The sequence below is a fragment of the Ceratina calcarata genome, unplaced genomic scaffold (assembly GCF_001652005.2).
Source record: "Ceratina calcarata isolate Rehan_Ccalc_2016 unplaced genomic scaffold, ASM165200v1 scaffold555.2, whole genome shotgun sequence".
In the NCBI taxonomy this organism is placed as follows: Eukaryota; Metazoa; Arthropoda; class Insecta; order Hymenoptera; family Apidae; genus Ceratina; species Ceratina calcarata.
In genome coordinates, this window is record NW_017176739.1 from 231802 (window position 1) to 243613 (window position 11812).

The window sequence follows — 11812 nt, forward strand, 5'->3', positions numbered from 1 at the left end:
GGATATTTCCTTCTATACTTTTTAGCACGTAGCTATTTATTATTAGCATTATTCTTCCGACGTCTGATTTCTTTTTAATTATAGAAAATGCGTTTTTCTAAGGTACATAAACTTTTGGGATTGACTGTATAGCTAATACATCCTTAAAATTCATTAACGATCATCTTTAATTACTTTATTCGTTTGTAGATCAGACGTATCTATGTTATCTGTAACTGGCGGAGAGTAAGAATCGGCAACATCTGTGTTGAAATTTGTTTGATGCCCGATAGCATTTCTGTTGTCTTCATTTAAAGTTTTTGTTCTGCATAAATGATATTATGTGCATTTAACATTACAAAGGTAAAGCAATGATATCACATGAATATTACCTTGTAAAATGCTCACTTATCGTCTTGGGAGTAACTTCGTCTTTGAAATTTTCCATAACGTCTTGATTAAATGATTTATCGAATGCTAAGAAGAATCGTTGAATAGGTACAGCCAGATGATTCTTTGTAATAACACTTCCCAAACGTAAGCTGAACATAAATAACGTTTCTAAGCATTTCTCTGCCATTATTGTACGTGCAATTACACCGTTGGGAAAAGTAAATCTCGTGGATGATAATATGCGAACTGTAGGATATAATATTGTTTTCACAATTGTTTCCTGTACATAGAGAGAGAAGTTATTACATTTTATTACAACAGATAATAAGAAACTTTTTACTGTAAGCAGATCATACATGAAGTACATCCATTAATACGACATCGCTAAGGTACGGCGTAATGTGATTTAGGAGAGCCAAACACGAAATAAGTCCTCCTTCTAAATTTTGTGTCAATTTCCTTTTGCACAAGGCCAAAAGTTCTACCATGTGTGCAAAATATTGCAAAACAATAATTTGTTCCCCGTATAAACCTGGACAAATATTTAATTTACTTTTTCAGCGAAAAGCTTTTTAATCACTTGCCAATAATAATACCTGCGATAGCTGCGAGGCATTCCAAGACTTTGGCGGCATTACGATCACCAACTAAAACTCTTTTATTGCAAGTAATACTTTCCACCGATGAGAGAGTATCGCTGATTATCGTTAGGTTTTCCTTCCCGGTGTAACACAACGTAAGCATCCTCAACAGATTTCGAGATAGATATCGTGCAGTAAGAACGGGACCAAGTCGATGAGACAACCAAATAATAGATTCAGCGCTCATTTCAGAAGTCGTACATTCATTCGATGATGCTTTTTGATAAGCATGATCTGTTTGTACATCTTCATCTGTCACAAACTCAGATTTGATATTATCTGTTTGTAATACTACAGGATTTTGTTCTTCTACTCCAATAGTAATTTCCTCAGAAGTATTAGCGGAATGTCCGAATCCACCATAAATAAATTCATCGTTAGAAGTTTTACTTCCAACGTTACACCCAATATTACTGAACTCGGTTAGAGACTTGTTGAAAGAATTGGACGTTTTTGGTATAGGAATGGTTGGCGACTTAATCGATTTGAGGGGCGAAATTTTACTGCCTTCGTCATTTAATTCGTCACTAAGATTTAAACTTAAATCAATATTTAAATCAATATCATATTTTACGTTAGGATTTGCAGACACCCAGGAATTTTCTTCCGTTTCCATAGTGAATACATCTGAAATAAAAAATAACGAGTTAATTTTATTATTTTCTTAATATTTGACAATGATTCCATGTTTGATCACATACTTTCAACGTCATTATCAATTGAATTCATATCGCGTATATAGTCTACGGTTGCTGGTCCAGGAGATAAAGAAATATTATGTTCTGAGCCCGTAGAAAAATCTTCATCTAAAGGAGATAAAATTCCCTCTCCCTCATTACACGTCCCACTTAAATCACAGCTTCTGTGAAAACAATTCTGTTATGGAATCCTTTAGAATAATAGATAGATAAAACAAATGTACATATTTCTTCTTACTTGAGATTGCCTGTTTTATGATTACAACTTGAAGATCCTTGTACGTAATCTCTGTATCCTCCAACTGCTTCTACAAGAGGTGTAATAAAATTCTCTAAAAATCGCCGCACACCCAATCTGACCATAAGTTTCAATAAAAAGTTTCTGTGGTATAAACGTGTAGTTTTAAATTTTGCCGTCAATGCAGAAGAAAGTATCTCATTGTGTGTGGAGTTATCCATAAAGGAACCATTTTCATACAATTTCATAATAGGCAAAAGGAACGTTTGTGCCGTATCTTTGGGGCCAAGCGCTCTGAGGAGAATTTTATAGTTAATATAATATTAAGAAGATTGTATAATTTGTAAGTCGTAACTTACTTAGCAATGGGATCAAATAAGTACCAAGCAGCCAGGACACAACTGTAAGGCTCTTCCATTATTTGCTGTACATGTGGCACTATCAGTTCTAAACAGGCTTCTCGAGCGATTCCAGTGTGGAACAATAAATGTTCCAATTCTCTCGCAACCGCTTTAACTTTGCATTCGCTAATTTTGCAAAGCAACTTTGTCTTCGTTTTAAATACAGAATCCATATCGTCTTCAGACTTCATCACGAAATTCAGTTCACGTACCAAACTAGTGTATTCTTGCAACATTTCTACAATATTGTACAAATGTTTATAATACTTAGAAAATGGAAATAAACTACCGGACAGTATAGGCTGCAGAAATTGATGAGCAGATGGTGGAGGTAAACCCATATGTGTGATAGTTGGATAACGAAAAGGCGTATCAATTGTCTGGAAAATCACAATGCAGATATCCTGTTTACATGAAATATTTAAGTTTTCTGAAATTTATTTAAGATAGCCCTTACCTCTGTGTTGTTTATGTTATAACTGTTCGGTATAATATCAACTTGAAGCAGCAAAGCAACAGTATTTCTCACACATTTGGGTAAACTATCAGCTGACATTTTCAACGTGTTTAAACACGTGGTGAATCTTTTTGCAAATGATACTTTCTCGACATTCCATGTCGATCGAAATTTATTTGACAAGAATATTTCCACGATCAAGCAACCGAGAATCTGTTGTTCCTTTATACGTCCACTAGCCACAATTTGTTTATAATTCGTGAATGTCTCGTGCAACTCGATTTGCGGTTTATAAACTTGTGAGCTTACTTTATTTATAAATGTATGCATAGTTTCAACGTGCATAATAGCTGCAATAGGATTGTAATCCTTTGGGAGGATTATTGTTTGACTTAAGGATTTATCTTGTTTAGTACTGTCATCTGCTGCAAGTAGGGATCCCCGAGAACGACTCAATAAACGACTTAGAACTAAAGGCGATGATTTCGATGTATTTATAATTGATGCTGCTAATTCTTCTTCTTCGAATCCAGAACTGTGCCCTTCATCATCGCTAGTCCTGTTTCCAGATTGATCAGTTTCTGTAATTTTTAACATGTAATCGTTTAATACATATTGAATGAGAGTATCAAATAATTGTTGTACGAATTAAGCGAATCTTATAATAAACGTACTATATTTATTAGTTAAGAAAGATGAGCGTAAGCGAGGTGGAATCTTACACCAATAAGGCGAGGGAATAATTTTTTGTGGATGCGGTTGTGTAAAAAGTTGAACGATACCGGAGTTAGTTAAACTAGTATGATTGTCAACAAGTTGCAAACAAACATTTTTCGATTTCACTGCCGCCGACCCAGATAATCTATAACATTAATGAATTGATAATAATATTGACATAATGGCAATAATAGATAGTGCAATAAATCATCCAGATATATACTTGTATCCAAACGTTAGATCTATCCAATGATGTAATCTTTCAGAAACGTGAAAACTTTCTAAGGCTTCTCGATGCCTTTCAATGAAATCTTCTGGAGATGTAGCCCACCCAGGAATTTCTAAATCTGGTAAATCCTCGTGGATAGACTACAATTTATAAATAACTACATGTATTACAATTAATAATAGAATTCACTATTATCGTACCTTAAAAACATTAGGATCAGTAAAAAATTGTGGTATACATTCGTCTGGGCTCCAATCATGTAATCTCTGTATAGAAGCAGGATATTCTCCTGGAACCCATTGCGGTCTTACATATTTACAAAGAACTGATTTATCATAACGGCGAGAGAGATAAACGTAATACGTAATTTCCGAGATTACATCTGACACATGATGTCCCACCTGCCAGAATATTATTAACACTACGATCAGTTAAATTATTCTGATGTTTGAAAATTGAATTGGTGAACATCCTTAAACACGTACTTCAGTCAACTGCGAATCAAATGTTAAGTCTAATTGTCTGTCGCCTTTGTTCAAGCGAAATTTAGACTTTGTCAGATCTCTCCAGTTACTACCGCACCTTGACGTAAAATCTGTGACCCAAGGCATTACGTGATGACAACCCGGATCACCGTATCGTCTACCAGCCAGATTATTCAACGCAGTCAAATAATCGAAATTGCTAATGCAGTTATACACCCACATTTCGCACAATTTCTCTATGCTTTCATGCATGCCGATTTTAGAATTCCCATGAAACGTAGAATTCGATGTGTCGAAGCCTCTTTTGCATCCGTTAAAACTTCTTCCTCTGACTTCTTGACTAGTGGACATTTTAGTCAGTTCATTTTCAGGTTTTATATACACATTGTCGCTTATTTTCGGTAATACCTAACAATAAAATCTGGGAAAGTAGTCACACTTTCAATAACAAAACTGAATTAGGTAAGAGGTATGTTTAAAGATTGTTTAGATATTAACCTGAATAGTAAAATCATCCATAAGTAATATATCGCTTAGGGTAATTTCACCTAACACTAGACCTCGATCATGCAAGTCTCTGGATAACTGTAGTAATTGGTATATTAAAAATAATGGTTTTCCATGACTTATGCTTAAGGCAGCCGGACTATACATGACACACCTTCGATCAAAACTAATTAGTAAAAGAAACTTAATTCAGAAACCAAGTAAACGTGTACGGTATGTACATACTCGCGAAGAGAATATTCTGCGATCTGTTCGTGCAAAGTCAGAAAAGCGGACGTAGTTTCGATAGCAAATAATATGGGAAGAAGATTGCAATGCACTTCAGTCGATATACCAGGCAATACAGATATCACTGATCCGTTTTGCAGCTGCACTAAAGTACAGCCATACATTTTTTGTAATACTTCTTGCATTATTGCTGTGTCACTTACATTAGCAGTTATATTATATTGTTCTTTATATTCTATACAATTCCAAGGACCTGTACATAAATCATTGTAATATTTAAAAATAACAGAAAATCAAATATATATTATAGTTCACAGGCGTACGTACTGTAATATTTTTTGTAACACTCCTTCCATAAATTCCGATAATTAGTTTCAGCTACGTAATGCATTAATTGTGTAAAAGTCAGATCTGCATGAGTATTAACATTTATATTCCTCCCTCTTGGAAGTGGGACAGCCCATTTATGTTGCTTTTCATAAATCTACAAATCGTGACAATTGTTATTTGTATAAAATATAATTATATCATAACAAGTATCTCTCAGTTCGTCCAATTTGACATACTCTAACATATATTCTTATCCAATCTGGGCCCAAATCTTCAAGTATAGGATGAGCCGCAATTTCATCATCGCTTAATCTCTCGTGTTTAATAAACGAGATTGGTCCCACATTAAGAAAGTTTGTTAACCAATTTCTGTGTACAGTTAAACAAATTCTTTCATCTATCACTTTTATATATTTTGCTGGTACAAGCAACTCTCTCGTTATTACATCCATTCTTTGTCCTTAGTTTTCTATACCTGCACACAATATTTTCTATATATTCATATAAATACATTGACATAATCAGGCTTATTGTAACTCGACTACCTATAACATAGCAAAGGTACGTACAAATAAGTATTTATTGCTAATGTTTGTCCCACTCGTCAAACGCCAAACACAGCTGATTTGTCATGAACGAACAGCTGACGTTGAACGCCATAGTTTTATACAATTTTACAGAACCTCATGTTTAAAATACTATCAAGAAACAGCACTCTTCAGATAAGGTGATTTTTATATTAATTTCTATTACCTTTATCGTATGATAAAAAAATGAGATATTGACTTCCACAAAGTGTAGATAAAAGAAGTATTTTGTAACACGTCGTAATCAAATTTGACATTGTGTTCGATCTTGTAATGTTAGAAGCGGGGATAGAAGAGTAGGTTGGACAGAGAGAGTAGAAGGAAATAAGTGAGAGATAGAAATACGCGATCGTAGAGGGGATACAAAATGTCTGCAGATCTCAATATGTTTACTAGCAAACGTTTACATGCAACGTGACATGCTTGACATCGTACAAGAAATGACTGATGAAATGATAGAAAAGTCGTGGCGTGATGGCCGTATCCTTTAATCGGTATCTTATTTTACCGGAAATCGATACAAGTGATTTCAAAGTATCACAGGAAAATAGACATAAATATACGGATGATAATAATACAAGGAATTTGTCTAATGAACAAAAAACCTCCGTGATACCAGCGACTGTACCTCTGTGCGTTTTGGGTGATGTCCAGCTACGTTTCCTATGTCCAGATGATTTGGACGAGGTACGAGCACTCTGTCAAGATTGGTTTCCCATCGGTATGTAATGTTCCATAACTTTTCAACTACACATTTGGGACTTTATAAATAACATCATTTGAAGGATAATTTGTAATTAGTTTACATCTGTAATTAATCCTTTCTGCTGTTACATTCATCACTTGTAATTTTGTTAAAACTATGTTTAGTTGTTCTTCTATCATTAATTTTCCTTGGACACTGAAAACTGTATTGTAAATTTATATATATTTAAACTAGAATAAGATCGCAAAGGATTAATTTCCAATTTGACATACTCTAACATATATTCTTATCCAATCTGGGCCCAAATCTTCAAGTATAGGATGAGCCGCAATTTCATCATCGCTTAATCTCTCGTGTTTAATAAACGAGATTGGTCCCACATTAAGAAAGTTTGTTAACCAATTTCTGTGTACAGTTAAACAAATTCTTTCATCTATCACTTTTATATATTTTGCTGGTACAAGCAACTCTCTCGTTATTACATCCATTCTTTGTCCTTAGTTTTCTATACCTGCACACAATATTTTCTATATATTCATATAAATACATTGACATAATCAGGCTTATTGTAACTCGACTACCTATAACATAGCAAAGGTACGTACAAATAAGTATTTATTGCTAATGTTTGTCCCACTCGTCAAACGCCAAACACAGCTGATTTGTCATGAACGAACAGCTGACGTTGAACGCCATAGTTTTATACAATTTTACAGAACCTCATGTTTAAAATACTATCAAGAAACAGCACTCTTCAGATAAGGTGATTTTTATATTAATTTCTATTACCTTTATCGTATGATAAAAAAATGAGATATTGACTTCCACAAAGTGTAGATAAAAGAAGTATTTTGTAACACGTCGTAATCAAATTTGACATTGTGTTCGATCTTGTAATGTTAGAAGCGGGGATAGAAGAGTAGGTTGGACAGAGAGAGTAGAAGGAAATAAGTGAGAGATAGAAATACGCGATCGTAGAGGGGATACAAAATGTCTGCAGATCTCAATATGTTTACTAGCAAACGTTTACATGCAACGTGACATGCTTGACATCGTACAAGAAATGACTGATGAAATGATAGAAAAGTCGTGGCGTGATGGCCGTATCCTTTAATCGGTATCTTATTTTACCGGAAATCGATACAAGTGATTTCAAAGTATCACAGGAAAATAGACATAAATATACGGATGATAATAATACAAGGAATTTGTCTAATGAACAAAAAACCTCCGTGATACCAGCGACTGTACCTCTGTGCGTTTTGGGTGATGTCCAGCTACGTTTCCTATGTCCAGATGATTTGGACGAGGTACGAGCACTCTGTCAAGATTGGTTTCCCATCGGTATGTAATGTTCCATAACTTTTCAACTACACATTTGGGACTTTATAAATAACATCATTTGAAGGATAATTTGTAATTAGTTTACATCTGTAATTAATCCTTTCTGCTGTTACATTCATCACTTGTAATTTTGTTAAAACTATGTTTAGTTGTTCTTCTATCATTAATTTTCCTTGGACACTGAAAACTGTATTGTAAATTTATATATATTTAAACTAGAATAAGATCGCAAAGGATTAATTAGTAAATGTATTTTGCACTTTTTCCTCGAATAATGAGTAATTATGAGAGAAATTTTGAACATAGTTAAGCATGTGTTAGTTTTATAAATCATTTTAACATTGACAACAAACTATTGATACTTGCGTGTATATTAAAGTATTTATTTATTTTGTCATAGATTATCCTTATTCATGGTATGAAGATATAACAAGTTCCTCACGGTTTTATGCACTTGCAGCTGTATATGGTGGAGTAATAATTGGACTTATCGTTGCCGAAATAAAGCCTTATGCCAAACTGAACACAGAAGATCGTGGTATTTTATGTTCAAGCTTAGGAAATGATTGTTTAGTGGGTTACATACTTAGTTTAGGCGTCCGACGTGCGTATAGAAGAAATGGGATTGCTTCATTATTGTTGGAACAGTTGTTAGCACACGTCACTGCTCCAGAACGGTCTTCCGTAAAAGCGGTTTTCCTGCATGTACTGTCCAGCAATGCACCAGCTATTCTGTTTTATCAGAGGTGCCATTTTCGTTTACATAGTTTTTTACCATATTATTATTACATCCACGGTAAATGTAAAGATGGTTTTACTTATGTCCTCTACGTTAATGGGGGACACGCACCGCGAGGTATCCGCGATTGGATGCGTCATATAGCCAGTGCGATCGTTAGCCTTGGACCATGCAGAATACCGCGATGGATTTGGCAGCGTCTTCTTTGGGTCACGACAATTCTTTCTTATCACAGATGATACTTCTTGACAAATGCCAATGTTAAACCAAATTATTTTTTTTCGTTTTATTTAAACGAAATAATATACATAGCACAAAATCTGCCAACCTGGATATTATGCCTATTTAAGCAATAATAAATTAGCTTCATGTTGTTTACGGATGTAAAATTATCATTAAATTTGATTTGTTGTTAAAACGACAATACTTAAAGAGTACCGATTTTTATGCAATTCGACGCATGTAATAGAACATTATTACATGAATATTCACTTTGTCAGAAGTTATAAAATATTGTAATTCTTTCACCATGGAACAAATGATTTGATAGTTTAATATTTAAAAGAAACATAAATATTAAGAACAAAGCGTTTAACTGCCAGAGCATTTGATCAGTTCAAAATATTTATATTGGGAAATCTTTACAAGTACAATATCTGCATGTTAATAGGATTTTTATTTTCTTGACTATAAAGTATTCAGGAAACATCAAACGACAAAACTTGTTACTGAATAACATGAAACATTGGTGACGGGTCTAAATTTATAAAAATTTAAAGAATACGGTTTTGATCATACCCATTACAAATGATGATTGGTACGAACTTTCCTAGCATTGTATATGGTGGAGTAATAATTGGACTTATCGTTGCCGAAATAAAGCCTTATGCCAAACTGAACACAGAAGATCGTGGTATTTTATGTTCAAGCTTAGGAAATGATTGTTTAGTGGGTTACATACTTAGTTTAGGCGTCCGACGTGCGTATAGAAGAAATGGGATTGCTTCATTATTGTTGGAACAGTTGTTAGCACACGTCACTGCTCCAGAACGGTCTTCCGTAAAAGCGGTTTTCCTGCATGTACTGTCCAGCAATGCACCAGCTATTCTGTTTTATCAGAGGTGCCATTTTCGTTTACATAGTTTTTTACCATATTATTATTACATCCACGGTAAATGTAAAGATGGTTTTACTTATGTCCTCTACGTTAATGGGGGACACGCACCGCGAGGTATCCGCGATTGGATGCGTCATATAGCCAGTGCGATCGTTAGCCTTGGACCATGCAGAATACCGCGATGGATTTGGCAGCGTCTTCTTTGGGTCACGACAATTCTTTCTTATCACAGATGATACTTCTTGACAAATGCCAATGTTAAACCAAATTATTTTTTTTCGTTTTATTTAAACGAAATAATATACATAGCACAAAATCTGCCAACCTGGATATTATGCCTATTTAAGCAATAATAAATTAGCTTCATGTTGTTTACGGATGTAAAATTATCATTAAATTTGATTTGTTGTTAAAACGACAATACTTAAAGAGTACCGATTTTTATGCAATTCGACGCATGTAATAGAACATTATTACATGAATATTCACTTTGTCAGAAGTTATAAAATATTGTAATTCTTTCACCATGGAACAAATGATTTGATAGTTTAATATTTAAAAGAAACATAAATATTAAGAACAAAGCGTTTAACTGCCAGAGCATTTGATCAGTTCAAAATATTTATATTGGGAAATCTTTACAAGTACAATATCTGCATGTTAATAGGATTTTTATTTTCTTGACTATAAAGTATTCAGGAAACATCAAACGACAAAACTTGTTACTGAATAACATGAAACATTGGTGACGGGTCTAAATTTATAAAAATTTAAAGAATACGGTTTTGATCATACCCATTACAAATGATGATTGGTACGAACTTTCCTAGCATTTTATTTGATATGTTTTAGTCTGAATCCAGTGTTATTTTTTTTGTCTTCGTATTCTAGTCAGTCACTTGTACGAAAATGTACTTTTAAATACATTTTTCTATAACACTTCATTTCACATTCTTCTCTTTCAATTAAGACGTCTGTTGTCCAATTTACATTACATGCTCAATCTATTCTTTTTCGTTCATCTTTCCTTTGTTTCTTAATTAAAAGTGAAGTTCTGGGGCCATCTCACCCGTCACCAGTTTGAAAATCACCAGAGGCCTGTGAGCTCCTCAAATTCAACGTCTAATTGAAAGTGTAACACTGATCATGATGGTAGTTGATACATAGTTGGTGCTGAGACTGGTATCATTTTTACTCAGCCTTTTTGTTATTAGTAAAGAAAAGGCAACCATTTTTTCTAATGCTTCAGTGAAGCGATCATTTTTCATGTAGATTATGTATCATGTACAAAAGCTTCCTGCTATATATCTTCATCTTCCCTCTGAAAAATCATTTGTTAATCTTTCATGTATATTGACTAATTTCTAATATCTTTCAGTACGCATCAATTTGCGGGAATTTGTTAGAGAAGAAGTAGAAGTATAATTTTAAGGAATAATTTTGCAGTAGTGTCTGTGTAACTAACTTCAAACTCTTTTCTAAATTGCCANTAACATGTATATCATATTTTAGTTAATTAATTTTAAATTAAAACCGCGCGTAATAAACATTATAGATTCATACAACGTTCTCTCTGTCTTTATCTCAACAAGATGAAACGAAATGGACCCAATATTCACAAAACATTGCATATTACTAAATATGAAATTGGTTTTATATAACTACATTTTGTAATTCTAACATATAACAAATGTTGCTAGATATTAAGTAATGCTGAACGGCATCCATCACAAGTTTTATATTATACCAGATTATAACGATATATAATAAATCTACGACAAGTATATTGAAGTATGCATTACGTATGCGTACGCTTATATATAAATGTTATAAAAGGCATGCTATTTTTATGTGAAACTAAAAATTAACGTGGAGAAGCTAGACCAAAGCTTAACAACTTAAAGTCCTACAGAGGACTTAGTTCTGATGAATATTACACAGTAGATATTACAGTATCTTCCATGGTGATAGAATATATTGAATCGCTTCTTGTTTTAGGCTGTGCATGTATTCTTT

General features: G+C 33.7%; 2 protein-coding genes across 6 annotated transcripts in view; one reads left to right on the forward strand and one right to left on the reverse strand.

Moving 5' to 3' along the window:
• Nucleotides 1–5963, reverse strand: part of Wdr81 (WD repeat domain 81) — an 8752-nt gene extending 2789 nt beyond the window's left edge. The window contains exons 1-17 of the mRNA XM_018031677.2: nt 5873–5963; nt 5540–5778; nt 5301–5457; nt 4971–5226; nt 4737–4899; nt 4239–4646; nt 3954–4154; nt 3748–3893; nt 3482–3669; nt 2808–3388; nt 2309–2730; nt 1950–2243; nt 1715–1875; nt 969–1640; nt 729–904; nt 372–652; nt 175–304 (exon numbers count right to left, since the gene is read on the reverse strand). Coding sequence (XP_017887166.1) covers nt 175–304; nt 372–652; nt 729–904; nt 969–1640; nt 1715–1875; nt 1950–2243; nt 2309–2730; nt 2808–3388; nt 3482–3669; nt 3748–3893; nt 3954–4154; nt 4239–4646; nt 4737–4899; nt 4971–5226; nt 5301–5457; nt 5540–5755 — 4452 coding nt within the window. The 5' untranslated portion in view covers nt 5756–5778; nt 5873–5963. The remainder of the gene's footprint in view (nt 1–174; nt 305–371; nt 653–728; nt 905–968; nt 1641–1714; nt 1876–1949; nt 2244–2308; nt 2731–2807; nt 3389–3481; nt 3670–3747; nt 3894–3953; nt 4155–4238; nt 4647–4736; nt 4900–4970; nt 5227–5300; nt 5458–5539; nt 5779–5872) is intronic.
• Nucleotides 5964–6216: 253 nt separating this feature from the next.
• Naa60 (N-alpha-acetyltransferase 60) lies at nt 6217–11285 on the forward strand. 5 transcript variants are annotated; one of them, XM_018031683.2, is made up of 3 exons: nt 7551–7940; nt 8341–8409; nt 9524–11285. In XM_018031683.2, the coding sequence occupies exons 1-3, from the start codon at nt 7694–7696 to the stop codon at nt 10030–10032; spliced, it is 825 nt and encodes a 274-aa protein (XP_017887172.1). In that variant the 5' UTR covers nt 7551–7693; the 3' UTR covers nt 10033–11285. The 5 variants fall into 5 exon arrangements, with proteins under 5 accessions (XP_026672909.1, XP_026672907.1, XP_026672908.1 ...); XM_026817108.1 differs by lacking the exons at nt 7551–7940; nt 9524–11285 and adding an exon at nt 6217–6611 and having other exon boundaries at nt 8401–8979; XM_026817106.1 differs by lacking the exons at nt 7551–7940; nt 9524–11285 and adding an exon at nt 6292–6611 and having other exon boundaries at nt 8341–8979.
• Nucleotides 11286–11812: the final 527 nt, after the last annotated feature.

Excerpts from the sequence above, each read along its gene's own strand:
- Naa60 (XM_026817106.1), top strand. The coding sequence starts at position 6,365 with ATGGCCGTATCCTTTAATCGGTATCTTATTTTACCGGAAATCGATACA. Across the intron at positions 6,612-8,340 it reads TCAAGATTGGTTTCCCATCG|ATTATCCTTATTCATGGTAT; the intron begins GTATGTAATGTT and ends ATTTTGTCATAG.